This window comes from Theropithecus gelada, chromosome 4 (genome assembly GCF_003255815.1).
Source record: "Theropithecus gelada isolate Dixy chromosome 4, Tgel_1.0, whole genome shotgun sequence".
In the NCBI taxonomy this organism is placed as follows: domain Eukaryota; kingdom Metazoa; phylum Chordata; class Mammalia; order Primates; family Cercopithecidae; genus Theropithecus; species Theropithecus gelada.
This window is the reverse complement of record NC_037671.1, coordinates 55,954,020-55,980,505: the sequence shown is the minus strand read 5'-3', so window position 1 is coordinate 55,980,505 and position 26,486 is coordinate 55,954,020. Positions and strand designations below refer to the sequence as shown.

The 26,486-nt window shown below is 43.3% G+C and overlaps 1 protein-coding gene across 1 annotated transcript in view; it reads right to left on the bottom strand.

Annotated features, from left to right (window-relative positions):
• The window catches only part of LRRC1 (leucine rich repeat containing 1), a 129,709-nt gene extending 108,220 nt beyond the window's left edge, over positions 1–21,489 (bottom strand). The window contains exons 1-2 of the mRNA XM_025384322.1: positions 21,370–21,489; positions 20,577–21,249 (exon numbers count right to left, since the gene is read on the bottom strand). Of these exons, the coding sequence (XP_025240107.1) occupies positions 20,577–20,735 (159 nt within the window). The 5' untranslated portion in view covers positions 20,736–21,249; positions 21,370–21,489. The remainder of the gene's footprint in view (positions 1–20,576; positions 21,250–21,369) is intronic.
• Between the last annotated feature and the right edge of the window lie 4,997 nt (positions 21,490–26,486).

The window sequence follows — 26,486 nt, the reverse complement described above, 5'->3', positions numbered from 1 at the left end:
CTATTTTATAGTCCAAGACTAAATTATCCTGAATATAATTACCAGGCCAAGAATCAGGAAATACACCAAACAGGAAAAAAAAAAAAAAAAAAAAAAAAGTGCCTTTTGGTACCACGCTCACTGTAATTTATAAACTAAAAATACGTAATAAAACCGGCCGGGCGCGGTGGCTCAAGCCTGTAATCCCAGCACTTTGGGAGGCCGAGGCGGGTGGATCACAAGGTCAGGAGATCGAGACTATCCTGGCTAACATGGTGAAACCCCGTCTCTACTAAAAATACAAAAAACTAGCCGGGCGCGGTAGCGGGCGCCTGTAGTCCCAGCTACTTGGGAGGCTGAGGCGGGAGAATGGCGTGAACCCGGGGGGCGGAGCTTGCAGTGAGCCGAGATCGCGCCACTGCACTCCAGCCTGGGAGACACAGTGAGACTCCGTCTCAAAAAAAAAAAAAAAAAAAAAAAATACGTAATAAATAGCCCAGTGTCAAAAGCATTGAAGATTAAAGCCTCTTTTACTTTTTTAAAAAGTGCCTCTGAAACTGGAATTACATTAGACAAACCTTCATGCATTTGCCAAAAGAGCTCACGTTATAAAAGCAAAACTTTCAATTAAAAGTTAAGTGATTAGCAAGAAAAGAATGCAGAGTTATTCCACTTCAAGAGTTACAAAGGAGAGATGAAAACTAAAAGCAGCAACATGCTTGGGTACTTGTTAAACCTACTTATATCCTGGATACAGGAAGTATTTTGTTTTGACAGCAGTATGGGCCAAGACCAAAGTATTATTTTTCAGTGCTAGCATTAAAAACAAACAAAAATAAAACATTTTTTAAAACTGGCCTGCCTATCTTCCAGGAAGATCAAGATCACATTGGCCAAAACAAAAAGTTTCACAGGGATGACTATCTGTGTACAGTGAACTCTTACCTTCAACAAGTGAACGCAGGAGGAGAGAGAACTTGCTTAAGTTTGTCCCCTGAAAACAAATGCCCTTAATTACCTACAGACGCAACATGCACAGACCAAATTAATTTATAGTCTGGAGAGTTTCTGGGTCTTGGCAGGACAAAATTATAAACAACTGTCACCATGTTTCAATAACCTAAGAGTAGAGAACTGGACCTGAGGCAGGCTTTGGGTACTAGCTCCTCAGGACACGCTCACTGTGTGTGCATACACAAGTAGGTGGAGAAAAAGGCCCTAGAGTGGAGGAGAAAAGAGAACAAGAGAAAAGAAAATCTCAAATAATGGTCCAGGAGGGGGCCCAAGAAAAACTCATGACCTGGAGCTATACGCTGTGCTTGATGGAACCATCATTGCCACTTAAAGGTGAGAAAAATGAGACTCAAAGATGATAAGTAGCTTTGCTTGATCATATAACCATTAGAGGATAGAGATAAGACATGAACCTAGGTCCATTCAACCCCAAAGCCCAGTGCCCCACTCCTTCTCATAGTGCGGCCCCAGGACCATGAGCGTCAGTCACCTGGGGCACTAGCTAAAACTACAGACTCCTGGTCCCACTCACGACTCCTACCCCACCCCAACATAATGGGTGAAATTACTGGAGATAAGGCTCTAGAATCCATATTTTTAAAAAGAACTCCCCACGTGCTTCTCTCATAAAGAATCAAGTCCAAACTACTGCTGTGCTCCCCGCAACAAGTGACCAGCCAGAGAAAGACAGACTGGTTCCTTATACACAAGAGGCTCGGCGGTAAGCCTGGTTTGCATGCGTGTTGTTCAACACTAATGCTGCCGCCACACAGCCACATGCACATCATTCTTTAAAATCAACACTTAGGGAAGCCCATACCCTAATATTTCCTCTTCTACAATATCCAGAGCTCAACGGGCCCAGAAAGACAGTAATGCAGGTTTCAAAGTCTATTTTAGCATTTCAAAGGCCAATCGAAATTGCATATTTATCTCCAAAACACTAACCAAAGGTCTAACTAAAATGTCTGAAAATAAGAAAATTCAATGTTAGCTTAATAAATACAGCACGTCTGGAAGCAAGGTTTTCAAAGCTATGCTGGTAGCACATACTCTGACCAGGCTTCACTCTGCAAACATCTGTGCACCTTCTTGTTTGGACCAACTCTGGGGACTCACTGCTGAGCAGAACGATAGACACTGTGTCAGTACTTCATAATCACTTCTCTTATTGTTTAGACTCAGTTCTTAGTCTGCCTCGACCATCAAATGTAAATACCTTCAAAGAAACAAAGATTTGCAAACACCAATAATGGACAGATATGTGTAGGTGGCATGAGATAATTCCCAAAGAGGTTCAATGGTGTTTTGAAATTTGAGTAAAACCCACAGAGTGATTAATTTAAGGGTAAAATATGCATTTGTATGTGTAAGCACCTTTTAATCTGCTAATTTTTTTAAAAAGTTTCACTACCATCTAACAACAATTCAGTTAATTCACTGAGTTTAAAAACTAAGAAAACAAGATTTTACTAAACAAATCAATACAACAATCATTTGACCTACACATTACTTTAGCCAACTAAATTGAGCTGAATTCTATAAAAGACGAGTTGGAGTTAGAAAAGTAAATGAGTAATGAAGAGAAAAGGGAGTAGAGAAGAAAATGCTGTGAATAAGCAAAAGAGGAAGTACGAATCAAGAAACAAACCATGAGAGCCAAAGGACACTCTGTATAGAGGAAAGGAGCAAGGATGCAAGGGTTTCAGAAGGAGCTAGCAAAATTTCCAACACAATCTGCAGTTCCTTTGAGCCACAGGCTTCAGATTACTATCATCACCTATTAGCTGCTACTGAAAAACTAATTTAGCTACTTAGTTCCTTATCTTTAAAACCTCCAAGCCAGATGAGATGACCAGAAAGGCAAGGTGTTTCAAGACTACAGAATCCAATTCAAAATCACCTCCCTACTCTACTCCCTGCCACAGTCCTACGACCTGTTGAGGTGTCCAAAGATCAGAGAGTGCAAACAGGCAGCCCACAGAGTCAAACCCAACCTGTATACCTGATTCCTATAGCTCACAGTGCGTTGTTCCAATTGTTGGATAACTGCCCATTTTTAATTACTGAACACTTAAAAATCAGGAAGCTGCACATAAAAACTGATTTCCAGAAAAAAAAAAAAAGAAAGAAAACCACAGAGCCAGGCAGTAACAGCAGGCCCACCTCCTACCTGGTAGAGTTGGGCAGGGGCAGCTGTCCTCTGTAGAGGGGGCATACACTCTATGGTTTGCACAGGTTTGTCTATAACTAGCCTGCCCTATCCTACAATTTGCCGACTTGGCCCTGCCACAGGTATTTGATTTTTTGGTCCCTCATGGAGCTGATTCACCCAGCAAGCAAGCATAGCAACTCCTGGGCTTCCTTAAGGGCAATGACCACCACACCCCTCCAATCCGCACAGTCCACTCCTGAGTCATACCCCAGAATACAGCCTCACCCACAGCTGCTTCCTCTTATGAATCTTCAACTCTAGTATCCCGGATCTGGCCATGACCTCTCCCATAGCCCCAGTCCACTATGCTGCTGTTCCATTTTTCTCTCTGCCCACCCATTCCTTCTGGAGCTCCCTTCTCTCTCTGTACAGCATCCCAAGTACTTTTTCATTCACATCCTCAGTGGCCCCATCCCACTCTCGTCCAGCCACTCCCTATTCCATAGGTACAACCAGCACCCACAATCCACCTTTCTCTATCCTAAGCCTATAAAGTTGAGCACTGCAGAGGAAAAAAAAAATGAGAAGCCTGGCACCACCAAAATTTCATGCCAACCTCAGCAATGCCCATTAGCTCCCCCCTCCCATTCCTTCCCCTCCACTACCTCCAAGGCACCCCATGCTCCACCTCCACCTCCCTCACCTAGCAGAGTGTCCTATCTCATCTTGAACTGAGAAAACTAAAGCCACCAGATTTGATCTTTTATTTATCAACAAGCATCCTTCCCCTCTTTCTTCAAATTCCAGTGCTGGTACCCAGTCACTCAAACCAATAATTCAACTGTTATCCTTCACTCCCCCAACCACGTCACTAAATTCTGCCTTGGTTTGCTTTCTAAATATTAACCCTATCTCCTCCAGTCTTGTTCCCTTCAAATCCATCCAAAAGCTGCCATTAGGCTGAGCTCTCTAAATTACGTCTAACAAGACACTCCTCTATCTACAAAATAGAAGCCAAACTCCTTAACCTAGCATTCAAGGCTGTCCATGATGGGGCCTTATCTCTTGACACCATCTTCTTAAACCCCATGCTTCCAACAACACTTGGCTCTAGGGTGCCCCTGCCTGCGTATGCAATGCCCTCTACCTCCAAGAAGACTTTGCTATTAGCTTCACAACACAGGCTCACCACGATCTGATCTGCTCAGGTGTCAAGGCAGGGACTGTGCATTCACTTTTGCATCCCCAGTGCCTAAGGCACACAGCAGGCCATCAATATGCATTCACTGCATGAGGATTTCAAGGGTGCCACCCAATCAACAGGGCCTGTCAGATTAGTACCTCACATGTAAAAGCCTACGCCTAGCAGACCTGGGCTTAACCCCAGCCCAGGTTTTTCCTAGCTGAGTGTCCCCAGGCAAAGTGCTCAGCCTCAGTTTCCCCACATGTAAAGTGTGACTTTTAAAAAAACCTCACACATAAGGCTGATGTGAGGGCAGGACAAAATCTGTTTAAGCGCCTACTTGTACATCTGGAATACCGTACGCAGCTAATAAAGAGCTGCTATTGGTATTTTAAAAGTTACAACTGAGGTTGTAGTCAACCCTTCCTATCCTGCGTGTGCTGTGTGTGAGCAGCTCAGGCCGTCTCTTTTGAGAGAAAGCTCCCTGCCTTTTGGCCATTTTATTCCTCATTAACACCTCAACTAATAGACAAGTGGGAGAAGAAACGTCTTTCTGTCAACATGACTAATGACATATTATCTTTCTGTGCTACTGTTGACCCTCTGCCAGCAGGATGTGCTGACTCAGCCAGCACTGTCACCTGCCTCTCAGGTGGATAGCAAACAAATGTGAACACGCCTAGCTGGGGCCAGAGCTGTGGTCTGTGGCCTGCAGAGTTCCTCCCGAGACAGACGCCTGTCTCAAACAGAAACTAAAGCTGTGCTCCTGTCATCACCGAGCCCTCAGAATAACTCATTATGCCAAGGCACTAAAACAGAGCGGTTAGACACAATGAGAATGTGGAAATATCTGAGGAGTTACGTATCTAAACTACTCCACACAAAATCTATTTTTTAATGAAAAAATACACTTTTGGAGCATTTCTGTGATTAAGGCACTGAATTTCCCAATGCCTGAGGTAGAAACACATAAGTAAGTCCCTGATGATAAGCTGACAGAAAACAAACAGATACACAGCTAAGTCCTGTCCTGATGAATCTCATTAGAAAAGTAAACCTCGAAGGCTGGGGGAGCAGAGAGACGTTGACAGATTGGGAGACCTGGGAGGGTTTCACAGAGAAGGCAGCACTGACGTTGGAGAATAGCATTCTGAGCAGAGTGGACAGCACCGAGAAAGGCACAGAGGCTGGGAGAGCTAGCCCTATCACTGAGTGACAGAAAATTAACAAGTTAGAAACTAAGTGTATTGATCACTTTCATTTTTATTATACCCTATTTATATACGTTTTTGTTCTCTCAAAATTTCTCACACAAGTAGTGAGAATAAAATCTAGGGAAAATGTCTACATGTAAAAGCTTTTTTTAAGAATACTTTGAAACAGAAATCATTCCTGCTAGAGATCTTTCCTGAGCAGATGGCCCTTACGCTTTTGGCAGAAGACATAGGGTTAAACGAGAGACATAACATTTATCTACTACTCCCTGATGGGAAAGAAGGGTGTCTGCAAGAACCAGGCAAGCTTTCACCGTCTGCCTGCCTTCCTTCCTGCCTTCCTTCTTGCAGCAGACACTGCAGAGTGCCCACCCCACACCCGTTTCCAACCTCTTGTTCCAACTATTCCTTGCCCACCTGCTTCCCGCTACAGAGGCGAAATTTAAAATAAAATTTTAAAACCAGACACTGTCATTGTCAGCCTTGCTGGTGGCCAGGGCTGGCCTGTGACTCTATCTATCCCTTTCCTCTCTGCTAAGGGTACCAGCACGGGATCAAGTCACGGGGAAGTCATACAAGCACCCACCACTGCTCCTACCTTCAGGCTTCCTGATGTGTGAGATAACTAAATACCTGTTTCATTAAAGGCATTTTAGGTTGAGATTTTTGTTATTTGCAGTCCAGAGTATTCCACATACATTTCTCTGTCTCCCTAGGGCTGAACCCTCCACTAAGGGGAAACTACCAGTGAATTGAAACCACAGAAGTTACCTGATGCTTCTCTTGGACCAGATTTACCTTGTACCTATATCTGAAAATTGAAATAAACATTTTAGAATATATAAACTTTTTAAAAAATAAAGTACACATCACAAGTAAATATCTTCTGCTATATTTACCTTACCAAAACCACCTTCTACCTCACCAAAAACACAAAATTTCCTTTTAAACAGTAAGTTACCAAAGAGGGATGGTGACTGGGTTGAAGAGCAGAGACCTGATTTGCTTTGCTCCTGTCCCCATGCAATTTCAGTGAATCACTGTAGTTACCTGTGGTGTGGGGCATAAATAACACTGGACCCTTCCTCCTCCTGACATTTTCCAATGAAGTTATCAAAAATCAAGGTATGAGAATAAGTGTAAGATGTTATTAGATAAGACAGATCTATTGTAAAATGCTTGTTTTCCCTTAATTTTTATTAGCGTCCATTTGTAACGGAAATATGTATAGTTCCAGAAAGCACATTAGAGCCTCTTTAAAATACTGACCTTTACAGTCAAGACTAATGATTTCCTCATAAGCTAATCACTTGATATGCTTTGAGAACAGGAAAAAATAGTATATAACAGCTGAATAATTATGAGCAGACTTACCATGGAGTTACTATGAGAAAACAAATGCTCACTTCTGTTCAGTGAGCTTCCTATTGTTTTCCGAGACGGATGTGCTTTGACTTCAAGTATGTATATAAGGATTCAGCTGTGAGTTACGTCCCGAACGTAAGAAATCCAGCACCAAAGAAGGGATGTCACTAATCTTTGAAAGATTATGCTTGAATGAGCTCATTAATATTTAGTGACCCCTTTCTTTAAATGATATTTAGGCTCAGTGCTCTTTTTCTTTTCTTTTTATTGATTTGTTTTTGAGACAGGGTCTCATTCTGTCACTCAGGCAGGGGTCATGGGTGTCCCTCTGTTCCCCTTCACAGAACAGATGCAACTTATGGTTCATCAGGTGGCTTTTGGTGCAGACAACACTGTCTCCCCATGTCTGACCTTGAGGCAGGAAGGTCCAGTGATAAGGAACACTGGCTCTGGAGCTAGACTGCATCACTTCAAATCACAGCTCTGCTACTCTGCTACTTAGCAGCCGCGTGGCCTTGGCAAGTTATTTACCCTCTCCGTGTCCCAGTATCCTCATCTGTAAAATAAACCAGTTTATGTGAAATATAGCTATGGTTGTAAGGATTAAATGAGTTAATCACGGGAAGTGCTTAGAGCAGACTGAGGCACACTGCTCATAAAATGCTATCATTATTATAATTATCAATTACGCAGGTTTCCTCTCCTAAATTCTAGGTCTCATAAAAACTTCTGCCATGACTCAAGTACTTTACAGTTCCTATACAGCAGTTCCCTTTTCCAGTGCTCCCTAAATCAATAAATAATTCTGCTGCCCACTCCCCATCAATAAAACCAAAAATCTACATCCTGCAGGTACTGTCCACTTTACCCCCAAGCTATCTCAGTATTTACTGCTACCACTACAGTCAAAGTCACCAGGAGCACTTCACTAGAACCTCTCAATAAAAGCCCCCTCTCCCAGTCTCCCTGCTTCTTCTCTTTCTATCATCTAATCTCTAATCAGCAGGCAGAGTGAACTCTCTAACATAAATCAGGTATCTTATAGGCTTATGATCTGCCACACTTCACTGATGAAAATCCATCCAATCTCTTCGCCAGGCCCTCCAGGCCCCGCCAATATCCTCACCTGGATTTCCGACTGCTCATGCCAAGGGCTCCAGTCGCGCTAGCCTTCTTTCTGCCCATAAACTCACCAAGCCCATCTGCAAACCTTTGCAGGAAGCTCTGCCATATTTACATGGCTGCCCCACTCCACTGGTGCAAACGTCACTTCCTTGGAGAGGCCTTAAATAGAAATCTCCATTTGCATCACTCTCTATAGCACTTCCTTGTTTTTTGGGGTTTTTTTTTTTTTTTTTTTTTTTTTTTTTTTGGTTTTTTGTTTGTTTTGACACAGAGTTTCACTCTTGTTGCCCAGACTGGAGTACAATGGCATGATCTCGGCTCATGGCAACCTCCATCTCCCAGGTTCAAGTGATTCTCCTGCCTCACCCTACCGAGTAGCTGGAATTACAGTCGTGCACCACCACGCCTGGCTAATTTTGTATTTTTAGTAGAGACGGGTTTTCTCCATGTTGGTCAGGCTGGTCTCGAACTCCCAACCTCAGGTGATCCGCCCGCCTCAGCCTTCCAAAGTGCTGGGATTACAGGAGTGAGCCACTGTGCCTGGCTTCTCTGTTTTGTTTTCTTTACAGCTTTTGTAACTATCTGAAATTCATATTTTCTTATCTGTTTTCTATCCTTACCTAGAATGGAAGCTCCATAAGGACAGAGATTTATTTGCCTTTCTAGATAGAACAATGCCTGAAGTACAGCCAGCGCTCAACAGTATGTGGAGTGAATGAGGGAGGCAGGGAGAAACTGTCAGGATCCAGCAGAGACCCATCCCTAGTCCCCATTCCTGAATCAAGATGTCTCTGAAGCCTGATACCAACATCCCATCAGAGAAGCCAGCTATTCAGGAGGAGACTGGAGAGCTGTAGCCTTTGATCCTAACTTACTCTTTGCAAAGCCACTTCAATCTGACACTGACCCATAGATGTTTACAATGGTCAATCCCCAAACTAAGTTTCCCAAAATACAATCTCTCAGGTACTCAAATCAACACAAAGGGAAGTTTCAAACAACCCCCTCTGAATTGCTTGAGTTCATTTAATAAGGACACAAAAAAGATCCCAGCCAAATTCACCCATTTTGTCTCATTTCAAAAAGCTGGGAAAATGCAACTGACAAAAGAGAAAAACTTCAGTGTTCAAAGGTTGCTGGGGGTGAGGGAGTGTGAGTGTTTTAACCAAAGAAAATCTGCTGATCTTTTTTCCTTAATTGGTTCTGGGAATCAACAACTGACCACAGGAGGGTAAGTGTTTGGAACAGCTTTTCCTTATTATCAAACCCTTGATTATAATGATTAAGCCTAGATTTGTGGTTCTACTAAACCTCATGAAGCAACCTCACAGAGTATGTGTACAACTGCAGCACCACTCGTCAAAGGTTCACTCTGGGACCTCAAGTCATAAAATTAGCATCAGAGAGGGTCAACACACAGAGGGACTTTGTTGACACCACTCAGGTAAGGAAACTGAGGCTCAAGAGAGTACATGATCCGCCCAAGGTCACAATGCTAGTGTTGGACAGGACCAGGACAAGAACCCAGGGCTGATACCCAGGCCAGTGCTATTTCTGCTCCATCATGGTGCCACCCATACACACAAGGACTACAGACAGCCCGGCTCTTCTTGGTGTCATGTTCAAGCTCTCCCTCACAAGTCTGGTTCAAAGCCATTACTAAATCCGCTCCTCAAAAGGGCTGAAAACTTTCCCCAAGATGCCCTTCAAATATGTATTCAATGCCTGCTCTGCACCAACCACCCTATTAAGCAGCAGGAATGCAAAGAAAAGATGTGTTGCTTTAAGAAACTCGCTTTGATGAGGAACAGAAATAATTACAAAGATGCAACAATAAAGTCAGAAGTGTCTCCAGAGACCACAGAGGAGATGGGAGGGCTTCCTGGAGGAATGTTAGCTCCGGAGCTCTGTCCAGTTGGATGAGGAGCAGTGAGACAGGCAAAGAAGTGAGAAGAGTACTTCACCATAGGCAGAACGACAAAAAATGAAGACTAAGAACATGAAACAATACGTCAGCAACTAAGAGCAGCTAACTGGGGCTGAAACACAAGGCTGAGGGGAGGTAAGATGGCAGGAGTAGGCGGAGTGCAGAATGCCACCAGACTGTACCCTGCAGGTGCGGGGAAGCCACCATTGCAGGCAATCACTGTCGCATTTGTGTCTTAGAAAGATCACTCTGACCAAGTATTGAGACAGGATTTGAAGGAAGGACAAATGAAGGAATGTGGGCCTCTACCACAAAAGTCAGCATTGATAACAATGATCAAACTGTACTGAGTACTTTCTATCTCCCAGATAGTGTTCTCAGGACTGTCTACAGAGTAGCACATTTAATTTTCATACAACTTCATAAGGTAGGGACTATTATTACCTTCTTTCTACAGATGAGTAAATTGAAGTACAATGAGAGACAAGTTACCTATCCAAGGGGTCACCATGAAGAGGACAATCTCCTAACAACTATGCATATTTCATCTTCAAGTAAGAGGATCTGGCCTGAATGGAGACTTGAGTAGAAGAGACTGAGGTGGGGGTGCTGATCCATGCAGTCATCACAAGTTAATGACCAAGCTTTGTGTCCCCAAACATCCTGCATACCACCCTGCCCTCTCGCTCCAGAAAGAGAACCAAGTCAACCCACAGTAAGAATCTATGCTCCAAACACAGCATATATCACCTTACAAAAGCTGCCTGTCTGCAATGCCCTCCTCCCTCCCCAGCCTGTCTAAGCCCTGCAGCAGTGAAAGCCGGAGTCCTGCTTTCCTACACCTCAAATGCAACAAGCCTCTGACAAGGGCCCACAGCAACTCTTGGCATGCACATTCATGTGGCAAGTATTAGATGTTAGTCTTCCAAAGATCTGGCACAAATACCTGCTCAACTGACTAAAGCCTACCTAAGGCCTTTTCTAGACCTATGGAAAAGAATTGCAGTCAAGAACAATGGGCCCAGAGATAAAAAGAAGGAAAAAAAAAAAAAAAGACAGCCTCTAGGGCTATTTTTCAAGATCTCGCAAGGATCACAGGACTTCGGTCTCAAGAATCAGGAATGTGTAGCCCATATCTTTATTCTCCTTTAATACATCATTTTACCTCTCTATACTTTAGCTTTTTAGATGCAAAATGACAGGTTAGATTTGTATAATCTCTAGGCCTCCATCCAACTCTGACTAAAAAAATGAAAATCTAGCAATATTTTGTAAAGTACATATCCATTGATCCAGCAATTATGCTTCTTGAAATGTATCTTAAAGAAACATTTGCACAGGTATACAAAGTAATACATATAAGAACTTTAAATCCAGCATGGCTCACCATTGCAAAGAATTAGAAACTATTTAAATATCCAGTAATAGGAGAAGGGTTAAAAAATAAATAACAGTGCTATATCCAATACAATGGAATACTATAGCACTCGCAATAATGCAGTAACACTTCTCTCTCTATATATATAGGTATGAAAAATGTCCAAGATAAGGTGTTAAATAAAAAGAACAAGCAGCAAAACAATTTATATAGTGGGAGTCCTATTTTTGTTTTAATAACAATAAATACATGGTGATCTATGAAGAAGAAAACAATCCATAAGAATACATCCTAAAAACAAAGGGAATTTTAAATGTCTTCACCACAAATAATAAATATGTGAGGTGATGGGCATGTTAAGTAGATTGATTTGATCACTCCACAATGTATACATGTATCAAAACATTATGTTACACCATATACATGTATACAATTATTTGTCAATTAAAAATAAAATAAAAAATTTTAATAAAATCAAATTGTTAATGGATGATATCATTTCAAGGAAATCAAGTGACTCTTCTTTTTGTTCTTTGAATTATTTTAATCATCCAACACATACTACTCTCATAGTAAGATAAACACAAGACAACACCATAGTCAAGGTCATCTGCACTAACAACATGAGCCTCAAAGGCATTTATTCAGCATCTTCCAGATCAAGTCAAGCAGTCAGAGCCCATGTTACATCCTGAGAGGTTTGAAGCCACTTTCTGGCCCTCACAACAGCTCATTTGACTCAGGCACCTGGTTCTCACCACAAGCCAGTGGACAGCCTCCTGATTATCTCTTCCCAAGAAGTGGGGGTAGACTGCGGAAAGAAAGGTGCCCATGGTGGCCAGATGGACAGAGTCCTCTCCATTCAGCCACACAATCAAGGAGTCAGTCTGGAACATGCTGTAATTAGGTGTAACACCACCTTCCACTCACCACATGGCAAATCCATTCCTTGGGGTTTTTAGAAACAAAAACACCAAATTTCTTCCAACTGAGTCAACTTCCCTGAAATCTAAACATTATAGTCTAGATCAAAATAATGAGGAGGGAAAAATTTTAAATATTACATCTTATTTTAGGAGTCCAAACTATTTTACACTACACACACACACACACACACACACACACACCCTACTAGATGTTCTAAAATACCACATGCAATAGTAAATTACCATTCCTGTCCACTAAATCATACCCAAGAGAAAGTTAATGGACATCCAGAAGTTTCTCCTATGCATTTATGAAGATCTGGCCCATGGTCTCATCACCCCTCATAACTATCTTATGAAGCAGAGGGCAAACATTTCCAGCTCTGCGTTCTGAGTAGAGTCCTAAAATAGGTGAACTTGCCCTAGACTTCAGTGAGCACAGTGAAAAGCCTGCAGCACTCACTGGATCCTCACCCAAAAAGAACGCAACACCTCATTCCATGGCACAGCAAGACCATGTTTGGGATCTGCCATCATCGCAAAGAAATGTTTACACTGCTATTTCTGACACTCTTGTGTAAATCTCAACAGTGGCTCACCCCTAAAATCTCAAGTCTGTGGTAAAGGGTCAATTTTAAAGAAATCCCAAGTACCTGTTTGTTACAGTACAAAAGATGCAAAATTCTGGCAACAGGGGAAATTCACTGGAAGCCTGTGATGTGGAGTCAAAGTGCTCCCTTTCCGCTGGGAGCCCCAGGAAAAGGGAACTGGGATTGTGGAAGCAGGCTCATTTTGCTGTTTTACCATACTAAAAGCATGGCTCAATCTTTGTCAGCTCTCATAAAGTTTCATTAACCAAATGGTTTGTTTTTCTCAAGGACTTCAGCTACTTTTTAAAAAGATATACAAGCAATGAGTTTCAAGTTACTCTAGAATAATAAATACTCTCCAAGTATTTGTCTTTGAAAGCATCCTCTACTCCAGCACAGGACGATGAAACTAAAATTCATAGTATAGAACAAACATAAATATGCATTCATATTACTCAGAAAACTAGAACCCACAGGGTTACCAGGGTCACTGCTGGTACATTTTTATAAATTTAATGATCCCATTCATCTAAACAAAACCAAAAATAAGCAAACTCTTCCTACCCATAACACATCTGGCTGTCCATCTTCCTCCCAAGCCAATGCCTACTACAAAACTTGCCAGGTTTTAGTGAGTATCTTACAAGTTGAACACAAGGGTACCCCACAATCAAGGAAAATATGTCCACGGAAAGGAGGACAATGCTTTGTATTTGGCGTCCCACAAATTTATGAAGCACAACACAAGGCGGCATAGTAGAAAGAGCACCAGACCGGAAGGTAGAGGCTCCTAGCAGCAAAAACTTTAATGATGCCATCTCCCAGAGCATCCCACCAGTACTCTATCTTTTCTTCCGGCCTAAACCACTGCAACCGGCCCCTGCCTGCTCTCCCGGACTCTATTCTCTCCTCTGCCCCAGAATGATCTTTCTAAAAACAAAGATCTTTCCATACTTCACCTCTGCTTAGACACCTTCCCTGAGGCTCCTCTGCCTACAGGCACAGTTCATCTCATTATCTGTCATGGCATTCTGCAGAGGCTCTTCACACCGCCATGCCTCCTTGCTCCCAGGCGGGCAGTACGGCATACCAGTAAAGGCAGTACATGTTGCAGGAGTTTCATGCTTGCTCCAGAACTAACCTTAACCAAGGCTCTTAAGCCTTTTAAATAAGGTTTTTACGATTCAGTTTCTGCATTTGCCAAGCTGAAATCGTAACAGCTACAGTGGACTGTTATTCCATTTTAGAGAAATTATTTATGTAGAGCACTTAATATAATGCTTAAAACTCAGTTAAACCTCAATAAGCAGTGACAATTATAATTATTATTAATACATCACAGAAACTCACTAAATTTTTCTTAATTGAAGAGACTCTAATCTCCACTAACCCATTATAATTATTACTAATATGTCACAGACACTCACTAAACATTTCTTAACCAGAGACTCTAATCTCCACTAACCCCAGACAAATGACAACTTCTCTAGGTCTCAGTTTTCTCACTTTTAAGTATGAGAGGTGAGGAGAGGTGTGGGGTGGGGGGTGGGGGACTAACACAGAAAACAATTAAATGCTAAATTGTGTGATGGTAACAGGGTATCTGAGAAATGAGAATTGTTTCCCTAACTTGAGAAATGTATAGATCAGCACTATAAAGGGGAAATATTCCTTTGGATCCCCTTTCCCCTAAGCATTCACTTAAATTACATTTATTACAATGTTATTGAAGTATGTCCAAACATAAAACTAGGTTATGTCTTCTCTATGCTTTAGTTCTTATACAACTATAAGGTAAATAATTTTTAAATCTGGTAAAAACACATAAAAGAAAGCTCAACATTAATTTAACATGACAGATAACAATGATGCAATTTTGCAGACACTGTATGGCTGCTTGCAATGTATTAAATACAACAGCGGCATGGAGCAGGTAGCCTGCATTCCCATTCTGCTTACTGACACCAATGTGCGCTGTGACCCCTTCAGCTACCCAACACTTCTGTCTAACAAATTGATATGAAACCTTTGTTCGTACAACTTCCAGCCATCTTCTGACACCAACAAATCATTTCTGCAATAAGTTCACATCTCTTCTTCCCCCATTAGCTAGAGACAATTAAAGGAAGGCTCAAACACAGTCAAGAAAGTCTTTTGGCACTGCTCATTTATAAGGTCATCAAGATGTCACAGAATCTGTGATTTTTTTAAAAATGTATTATTGGCCAGGCACAGTGGCTCACACCTGTAATCCCAGCACTTTGGGAGGCTGAGGCGGGCAGATAATTTGAGGTCAGGAGTTTGAGACCAGTGAACATAGTGAAACCCCCTCTCTACTAAAAACACAAAAATTTGCCAGGTGTGGGGGCACACGCCTGTAATCCCAGCTACTCAGGGGGCTGAGACAGGAGAATGGCTTGATCCAAGGAGGCAGAGGTTGTAGCGACAAGACTGTGTCACTACACTCCAGCCTGGGCGACAGAGTGAGATTCTGTCTAAAAAAAAAGAAAAAAGAAAAGTATTATTGAAAAGAATATTAAAAATGAAATTCTGGTTTTAAAAAATAACTGCCAGGAAAACGTCTTCAAACTGCAGTTTAAGAAACATTATTTTGGCCAGGCACGGTGACCCACGCCTGTAACCCCAGAACCTTAGGAGACGGAGGCGGGCAGATCACTTGAGGTCAGGAGTTCAAGACCAGTCTTCCCAACACGGTGAAACCCCGTCTCTACTAAAAATATAAAAATTAGCTGGGTGTGGTGGCGTGCACCTGTAATCCCAGTTAGTCGAGAGGCTGAGGCAGGAGAATTGCTTGAACCCAGGAGGCAGAGGTTGCAGTGAGCTGAGATCGTGCCACTGCACTCAAGCCTGGGTGACACAGAGACTTTGTCTCAAAAAAAAGAAAAAAAGAAAAAGAGAAACTTTATTTTTAAATAAATGGATCTTGCCACAGTATCCAGAAAGATGTTAGACATCTGAGATCTAACTCTGTGCTGACACTTTCAGGGCTTTACACATATTCTTTAATAATTCTATAACCCTATACAGTAGGGAACACCTAAGGAAACAGAGGCTTGACCAGAGTCTCCAAGTGTTGGGGCAGCATTTTGAACTCTCTGAATCCAGCACCTCTGCTCTCTGCCCTTTCAAGACAAGCCCTAAAGAACCTCGGCAGAAGACAACCAGCAATGGACAATATAAATCCAGATGAAGCCAACCAGATGGGAGTGAGCGACTGAGAGAGAAAAGGTGGCATTGTGAAAAAAGAAATGGCAGGACTTGGCAACAAAATTCAGAGAAGAAAGGATCAGAGGTAAGTCCTTGGACCTTTGAGATGGAAAGAATAGGTGTCCTGCCCCCTAGAAATGGAACTTCTTGGAAAAGCAGTCAGTTTGGAATATGAGACCTAAATTAAAACATGGTTGGTTTAAGGCAAAAGGGACTTACCACAAGTGGAGATGGATATTCCCTTAACAGATCACAGCTGGAGATACTAAACTTGAAGTCATATTCATAGAAAATATGTTTACAGTGCATGAAGATTCTTTCGAAGATAAGGCAATCAAAGGTGTCGAATCAGAAGAGATGGAAAACAAAGACTGGCAAGACAAGGACACTGGATTCTGAAAGAAGACTTTGTGTCAACAATAGTGTCACTAGATTGGTGTAGAAAAGTCTGACCATATGAAGGTGAATTACAATGGCTAAGAAACAGGGCCCACCTACCCATGTTAGGACTCATCGATGCATCTTTGTGCCCACTATGTACTAAATACTGTCCTAGGTCCAGCTGTGAAGACCTCTGCACTCATGGAGCTTATGTTTTAGTTAGGGAGAGAGACAAAGAACAAGAAAGCAAGTATATGGTCTGGAGTTAGGTAATGATATGTGCTCTAAAGAACAGGAAAAAATAAAGCAGAATATGAGAAAGAATGATGTAGGGGGCAGGTATTTGAGATAATGCCATCTGGCAATCAACAAAAGATCAACTGAACTCTGTGGCAAGGTGAAATTCAATTTTTTAAAGCTGTGAAGCCTTTAGTATATTCATTTAAAATACGTGCTGCCTACTACTACATGAAGTGCTATATTGGTGCTGGAGATTACAGGAAAACACATGCATTTGAAGGTATCTGAGAATTGGTGCACACTGAGGAGAAAACCAATGGCATGTGAAAGGCTGAGGAAGTACAGAGGGGAAGCCAAGGTTCCTGTAGGGCAAGTAAGACAAAACAGTGTCATCCTATGAATGACCTTTTCTTCTGAAGTTGCTTCCAACTTGCATATTCTGACTATATTAGAAAAGGATTGAGCAGTGATATGCTTAAGGGAAGAGAAAGAAGCAGAGGGAGTAAGATTTTTGCAAGATTCGGCAACATTCATTCAACAGATAAATAACTGTTTATTGAGCAAGACCTATCGGGTGCCACAGGGTGAGATTCTGTGCTCAACAAAGGTAAGGCCGGGCGTGGGGGCTCACGCCTGTAATCCCAGCACTTTGGGAGGCCGAGGTGGGCAGATCACGAGGTCAGGAGATCGAGACCATCCTGGCTAACACGGTGAAACCCTGTCTCTACTAAAAATGCTAAAAAATTAGCCAGGTGTGGTGGCGGGCACCTGTAGTCCCAGCTACTTGGGAGGCTGAGGCAGGAGAATGGCATGAATCCGGAAGGCAGAGCTTGCGGTGAGTGGAGATCGCGCCACTGTGCTCCAGCCCAGGCGACAAGAGTTAGACTCCGTCTCAAAAATAAATAAACAAACAAACAAATAATAAACATAGGTAAGCAAAAACACAGACATCTCAAGAAGGTTACAGCGAGACTGTCTTTGTTAGCACAGAGCCATAAAGGATCAAACTGGGGGTAGTGGGTGAGGAGTCAGTGGATGCATAAAGAATAGTGAGACTATCACCCAAATGGAACCAAACTGAAGATGAGGGATCTGATGCAAAGGCTTAAAACATTAGCGAAGTAACCATCAAGTCCATAGCTTAGGAGCAGTTTAACTGTGGTGCCCTTTCCACCCCACACTAACCACATCTGGATTAAAATCATCTGCTTCCTCACAAAGCTGTGAATCATGCCTCCTTTAATCTCTATATTCCCAATAACTTGCAAAAATGGAATCTCAATAAATGCTCGGCTAAGGCCAAGTTATAATGACATGAGTAAAATAGGAGAGACTAAATAAAGGTTTGATGGGTGTGAGAAGCAGGATAGAAGATTACTGCTAGGTGTCCAAAGTAATTGTATTTGGCTGACATCTGGATGAACAGCACCCACCAGCAACTGCATCTAACTCACTGGATAGCCCTGAGAAAGTCACCTCAATCCTGAATCTGAATTTGTAAAATGAAGATACTGGCGCAAACCAGAGGTTGCACGCCTTTCAGTGGAAAGAAGGTGGCTGTTATAACACTGAAGCCTGGAGAGACTGCATATCTTTGCTGCCCTGGTAAGGGGTACGGGCTTCCCCTTAAGCTGTGCTTCCAAACAAATTATAGCGAGGAGAACATACAGCTGGTATGGCCACCAAAATAAGGACCTTTGAGGCTTGTCAACAAGAGACCCTCTTGTGATGTGGCAGGTAAGGAGATAGGGGTTTGGAGCAGGAGCAGCAGAGAGCAGTGGTAATAAGTTATACAGATCTCAGAGGTGAGACAACAGAAAGCCCAAGGAAAAAATGGAAGGGATGGAACAGATATCTATGATTTCAAGGTGGTTCTCATGCCTGGCATGCACACACCCAGGCACCAAAACACACAGTAAGTCAGGGAGAAGCAGAATTCACACAACCTAAAAACTTTAATACTAATTTAAGAGTTGTTAGAGCAATAATAATCCATTAACAAGATCACCTCTAACCTTTGAAAAGCTTGTTTATTTACCGTATTTACAGAGTGCCATCAGACTATATTTTGAGCTTCTGACAAGTTTCCATTTAGGATCACAGAAAAACCTGACATTTTGGCTTGGCATGGGAAATTATGTAATTTCCCATGCCAAGCTGAATTCCCCAACATTACAGGAAAACCCACAAACCCTGCAGAAGGGAGTGAAAAGCCAATCCAGTCAAAGGAAATCTTCCAGTTCTACAAAAGAAAACAAACAAACAAATACCACAAAGAGTAATGAATCATTTCTAGTGAATAACTTTTCACTCCATCTTTAATAATGTCATTCTGAAGCCCCTGAAAAGTATTAAATTACATATTCTATATTCCTGGTGATATCACTGCCTAAAACTACACAACTTAAAGCAGTGAGTGAGCTGACGACTGGTAAGTGAAATCTTTAATGATGTGAAAGGCCAGAAAAAAATCACGTGTTTGAAAATGCCTGCAGAATAATAAAAGCCTCAGGGAACCTGATGGCTTTGCTGCTTCTACGCTAAATAAAGCCTGGGGGGCTTTGCAAAGGTCCTAGTGAGGATAATCTCTATGATTACACAGAGTAAACATCCAATCCATTCCACAGGAACCCAGGAAAGTTAATCCAAGAAGAACACCACCACTTAAAATATTGAGAAAAACACACAGTTCTGATTGTTTAAATGCTCCATCAGCGCTGGAGAACGTATCAGGTCATTCTAACAAGCCAGAACACTTGACTAGTGTTTCTGTGACAATGATTTGGCTTGTGTTAACTAAAGGACAAGCAAGATGTTTGCGTTCCAACGCTCAGCCCTTACACAGGTCCGATCCCCGACTCCCAGCAGTCTCCCTACTTCCTGCACACCTTTGGATTATTGCACACTGACTTCCTGCACACACCTGGGTTTGAGACACCTTCCCCCTGAAGGGTTACTCTAGCTAAGTTCCCGAGACAAGCTCGAAGGAAGTTCGCTGTCCCCCTACTCTCGGTCAAAGCACCATCAGCACATGTCACTTGACAAGTTCGGCGGCAGTGGAGTGATCAATTTACATAAACAACTTTGAAGAGATAGCGCATCACTGCAACGACAGAAAGTCGGCAGGACGACTGTGGCCGCTCCGGGAAAGGAGGCTGCAAGGCTGGCCCGCGGGCAGAGCCTCTGCTGACGTTCACCGCAGCTCCCACCACGCAACAGGTCCACGCAGGCAGGGCCCGGGCGGCCGGCATCTGGGCACCTGCCCCCAGCGCTCCAGGCCCAGCTCTCCCCTACCCCCATCCTGCGTCCACCCCCGTAGCCACTGCAGGCCAGCCGGCCAAGCCCACCCGCGATAAAGCACGGAGCACATTCCTCCCAAGATGCCGAGATAGTGCGGCCCGCTTGAGCGCTGCCCAGGTCACAAGGTCCTCTGGGACAAGCCTCGACCAAAGGAGAGGCGCGCCCGGCCCTTAGTGGGGGAACGACCCCGGGGAGTGGAGGGGGGCGGGAGGCTGTGCTCTGTAGCTTCCAAATGGAAACAGCCCGAATCACCCGGCTTCTCACCTGCCCGGGCACAAGTGCCAGGTGTCAGTACCTAGACATGGATCTAAGTTACTTAACAGTCCAGAACGTTTCTCCAATAGCACGAGCCCCAGTGACTACGCGGAAAATATTCGGCCACTTTGAATAAAATGAAAAGGAACTTTTACTGGGAAAGGATGGAAGTAAAGAGACACGGGGAGAAAGAAGCAGGTGAATGCATAAAAGAGGGACGGTTCCTTCACGCCGGACCCGGAGGTGGAAGAGGGGACGAGAGAGCGGAAGGGACAACAGGCGAGAGCAGAGCGCGCAGGTGAGGCCGGACCCTTACCTCGGGCAGCTCGCGGAGCTGGTTGGCGTCCAGCAGCAGCTCCTCCAGGCTCCGGGCATAGCGGTAGATCTCCTCGGGGACATAGACTAGCGAGCAGTGGCGCTTGTCGATGCTCTCCACATGACGGTTGCACCGCCACAGGGGGATGCAGTGGAACATCGCCGCCCCCGCCGCCGCCGAGCCGGGTCCCGAGCGGCGGAGACCCGGGCTCTGAGCCCGCTCTGCCCGGCGGCTCCGCTCAGCCCGCTGCCCTCTCCGCGCTCGTTGTTGGCTCTCGGGCTCGCTCGCTTCTCGCGCCCGGCTTCGCGGTCGGAAGCGCTTCAAGGAACCTCAGGCGGGAGCCCCTGCCCCGTCCCTGCACCCCCGCCCGCCAGCCGGTGCCTCCCCTCCCACCCTCCAGTCGCCGCCCCCGCCGCCGCGCGGAGCTTCCTACTCGTGGCAGCTGCGCGGACTGAGCATGCGCACCAGTGGGTGCGCGCCGAGGGCGTTTCCCGGCCCGAGGGATGCTCCGCTCCGGGTTTTCCCGGCGACCTGGATCGAAGAGGGTCCACAGACCCGCGGGCCGGCTGCTGCAGGTCCGCTTACTCCGGCTAGGACGGGGGCGCGTCGGGCCCTTTGAGGAAGGCAGACTGTGAAAGGACTTGGGGCAAAGATAAGGCGGAGCAGAGGCGGCCTGAGCAGAGCAGAACAACTTTGATACTTAGTTTTATTTAACTCGCACTCCTCTCCTTGCTCCCCTTCCCCAAAACAACTTTCTCTTCCGGGGTCAGACAGGACCGCCCCGAAAGCGTACCTTGCGCGCCTGGAGCGCCAGGCGCTACGAGATTCGGTGTAGTTTTGAGGTGTTTGCACCGCCCTCGCTGCTGCTTTCGTGGCTGCCCGTGTGCCCGCTGCTCACGGCTGCTCCAGAAGTGTGAGCGGGCCGCGCCAGGCCCCTGCCGTGCCCTCTGGTCCTCGGGCACCGCCTGCAGGCTTTGTAACTTGGGAGCACATCTCCGGTGATCATGGTTTGTGCAGTGAGTGACAGTAAATCCTCCTCCCTGTACCACCAAAGGCATAGGAGTCTGAGAGTCTGCGAGAGTCTCATAGATGTGGTTGCACCTGGCCAGGAGCCCAACTGCAGAAATAAGCAGGCAAAAGTGAGTTTCTGAGCCAGTTCCAGCCCGGCCCAGATGTTGGCCCCTGATAACTAGCGGGGGCTGGTGCGGAGGGAGGAGCAAGGGAAGAGGGGCAGGTCGAGGCTGCCAGGTGAGCATCCTCCATACAGCTCCTGCTTTTCTGCTGCAACCCGGGTCCCGTCCAGCCCGGATGAATCGGGAGGCTCACTATTGGGTTATAACGACCATTCCCTCGCCCCGACTCATTCCAGCGGACCACGGCCGGAATCCTGAACTGCCCCTCTTCACCTGTAACTGTTTGCAACACAATCCCCATCTCCGAATAACAAGATTTTCTCCTTTCATGAAGGGTTGCTCAAGTCAAGGTCAGTAACAATGATGAATCATTTCCTCGGGGGCTCCTCTGACTCCCCACCCCCCTTCGTTCCACACTTTCCCTTTCAAGCATACTCAAACTCCAGGTTCCACCTGTGGCCTCTGCCACGCTGCCACGCTGGCTCTCCCACCCTCACTCCCGCCCTCCAGCTGCTATAGCTAAAATCTGGAGCCACGGAGTTCACTTTTCTATAGAAGACAAAGCTGAGCATGCTCAGTGGCCAAGACAAAGTTTAGTCGGAAACTAGTTTTTGCATTAGACTCTCCATTGGCTCCATAGACTCTCCCATATCTTACAACTGGGCACAGGAGGGTTTCCCCGGTGAAATGGAGAAGAGGACACTTGGTCTTTTCAACTCTGCTAGGAGGGCTCCTTTCTTCCCAGTCCGTAAGGAGGGGTCTGACTTTCATTTCTACCCCAGCGTTATCACCTTAACTCTCATTCCAGTCAATGCCTAAACTCCGTTGCCCTACCCACTTCTCCCTCTCTTTTGTTTGTCCTGATTTGATTCCTGCATTCTAACAGAGGGCTACCTGGACTTTGAACCTCCACCCCACTTTCTACATTCTTGCATTCCAGAAACACATATGAAGCTCATTTCTGCCACCCTTCCTGACAGAGGCATGTGGAAAGGTTAGTAAGTCCCCGTCTTCAAGTTTTCCAACCGCTTAAAAAAAAAAAAAAAATTAAAGAAGGCTGGCTCCCTCCATTTAATCTAATGTTGATTTCCAGAGATTATCACACTAGATTATTTTAACAAACACCAAATGTATTTTAAAGACGTGTCCAGTCTTTTAAAAATTCAAACTTCAATAAGCATTCCTTGTGTGCCTCTCCATGATGCTTCAGTTTCTCTGTGTTATTATTTTTGTATCAGCTTAATTCGAAAGAGATTGTGACCTCTTGAACAACAGATACTGTCTCACTTGCTTTGTAGATCGGGGAATCTGCCACAATGCCATATGCACAGTCAATGATCAACAGTTTTTGTTGATTTAATTCTGTGGGTAGTCAGTAGGCGAATTCTTGACTTTCCTTGTTTCCAAGGATCTGCCAAGAATTTGAAACAGCATAGTAAGAGAGAAAAAATGAAACAACACCTTGTCAACTACAGAATAGGGAAGCAATTAACTTTTTATTCACCTGAAGAATTTTAGGGTTTCCCACCTGATATAACATCTAGTTTCTTCCACCACATACAAATGAGTTTGACTCAATTTAAACAAAGTTTAAAAGACCACCTAAATCAATTTATTCTTAGAATAATGTAATTCTTTTATTCATTTATACTGTGAAGCATGTTTTCACAGCCTTTGAGCTAAAGAGATCTGTGTTTGAACTCTTATTATGCCACTAGCTTTGTAGAAATTGACAGTTGACTTAACTTTTATAAGCCTCAGTTTTACCATATCTCAAATGAGGATAATGGTTCATGGGATTGTTATCTGGATTAAATGAAATGAAAGATATGAGATGCTTAGTAGAGTATCAGACACATATTACTTTAATCAATAAATATTCATTATGCACTTTATTCGCCAGCCTCCAGGAAGTTGGGGGCAACATCCACCATTTCCTGGTTGGTCTGTGTAACCAACCTTTTCTCTCTCGAATCACACTCACTTTGGGGAAACCAGCTGCCACGCTGAGCAAATCTAGAGCCCCACGTGCCAAAGAATTGCAGCTGGCAACTAGCAAGGGACAACTAGCAAGGGACTGATAATTCTTGGCAGTAGTCATGTGAGTGAGCTATCTTGGAAGCCAATTCTCCAGCCCTTGTCAAGCCTTCAAGTGACTGCTGTACCAGCTGATAGCTTGACTAAAACCTCATGATAGCCTCTGACTCAGGACCACTCAGCTAAGCTGCTCCCCACTCTTGCACCTCAGAAATTATGTGAGACAATAAATGTTTTTTGCTTTAAACTGCTAAGATTTGGAGTAATTTATTACACAGCAACAAATAACTAATAAAGGTACATACTATGTACCAGGCATTGTGCTAGATACTAGAAATGTAAGAAAAAACAAGATAGGTCTTAACCTCATGAAGCTTACTCTCTAAAGGTAGGAGAATGATAAACACTTAGTGGTCTGTTGTTGCATTGTCATTAATTTTTTGAGCATGATGTCATTAATTTTTTTTTTGTGAAAGTCCAAAATGTTAGCTTGTAAGATAGGGTCAAAATGGAGATTCAGAGGTTTGGGCATGTGAATTTTAATGTGAGATACCACCACCTAACCACTAGAATGACTTAAAATTAAAAAAAAAAAAAAAGACAATCCCAAATGTCACTGAAGATACAGAGCAACTTAGCCCTCAGAGTGGCTGACACCTACGATTCCAACATTTTGGGAGGCCAAGGCAGAATGGGGTGGAGGGATCGCTTGAGGCCAGGAGTTCAAGACCAGCCTGGGCAACATAGGAAGACACCCATCTCTACAAAAAATAATAAATTAGCCCGGCATAGTGGCATGTGCCTGGAGTCCCAGGTACTCAGAAGACTGAGGTGGAAGGATCACTTGAGTCTCCTAGTTAGTTCGAGGCTGCAGTGAGCCGGGCACTGCACTCAGCCTGGACAACAGAGCAAGATACTATCTCAAAAAAATTTTTAAAAATGGAGCAACTGGAATTCATACGTTGCTGATAGAAGTGTAAAATGGTAAAACCACTTTGTAAAACAATTTGGCAGTTTATTGTAATCATATGCCTGCCCTGATGATCTAGCCATTCTACTCCTAGGTATCTGCACAAGAAAAAGTGAAAACATATGTCCAACTAAGGATTGTTTACAAATGTGGAGAGCAGTTTTGTTAATAATAGCCCCAAACTGGAAACAATCCAAATATTCATCAACAGATGGATACAGTGTAGTATAGTGAAACAATGGACTAGCATTCAATGAAAAGGGGCAAGCCATTAATACATGTAACAATGTGCATAAATGGCAAAAACTATGTTGTACAAAAGCCAGACACAAAAGAATACATACTATATGATCCCATGTATATAAAATTCTGGAAAATGCAAACTAACATAAAGTGACACAACCTGAATCAGTGGCCTAGAACCTGTTAGTTGGGTTGTAGGAAGGATTGTGGTGGTAAAGATTGGTGATGAAAACCAGGGAATTTGTAGGGGAAGTGGGAGATGGAAATATTATATATCTTGATTGTGGTGTAGTTATGTGGGTGTATACATTATTCATCAGACTGTATACTTAAAATAGGAAACATTTATTATATAAAATGTATATATCAGTAAAATTAATTTTAAAAATTAAAAAGTATACAGGTGAATGTATCCAACAAGTAGTTGTAAATTACATCTAGGGTTAGTCATGTTGTATTAGTTGCTCAATAAATATTTACGTGTTCACTACATGCAAGGCACTGGGTTAATTTGCTGGAGAGACAAAAAAGAACAAGACAGGGCTTTCAGTCTTACTGAAAGAAAGGCAGCTATCAAGGAACTTATAAATCAGTACTATTGTAGTGTAAAACAGCTTTTGTTCTCAATCTAGAGAGGATGACCTTTTGTCCTATAAAAGATTATTTGAGTGACCCTCTGAGGTATTTATATAACAGGTTAAATAGCAAATTAAATCTTAATGATATACAAATCTGGATAATAGAAAGACAGATCGATTTGTATATGAATCCCAAAGCCCTCTCTCAGAGAAGAAGCACTCAGATCCCAACTCATGATTCTCCAAGGTTGAGTTTATGGATATTTTCTAAAGATTATATATCCCTGCTATAAGAGAAGCCTACACTCAAACAATTTGAGAAACCTGAGAACCTACAGAATTACATGGATACATTAGTTTAGAAGTCAGCAATGTTTATGATCAGAACTAAAGTCACTACCCTAAAATCTCTTTGATTCGTATTACTATTTAAGTTGAAAGTCTATCCCCATCCCTTGCTTTTTAGTGGAAATGTTTAATCCATTTACGTTTCATATAATTATCGGATGATTTGGACTTAAATCTATTCTTTTATTATTTGTTTTCCGTGTATACCATCTGATTTTTTTCCTCTGTTCCTCCTTTTTTTGACATCTTTTAAGTAAATAAATATATTTTATAATCTCTCTTTATCTATTGGCTTTCTAGCTATCATGGTTGCTCTAGGGAATATAATATGCATCCTTAAATTTTCATAGTCCAGTTAGAGTAAATATACCAATTCATATAAACCCTTGCATATGATCCTTGCAATTATCTATGTCTGTTTTTCAACTCTCTGGTGCTTTATGTTACAATTTGTATGCTGATTACATTTATATGTTATAAACCGCACACAAAATTTTATGTATTTTCTTTTAACATTCTTTTTTATTTTAAGGAAATAAGAGGAAATAGTGCTCTTCATTTCTATCTTGTATCATGTCTGTTTGCCTGGAAGTTTGTTAAA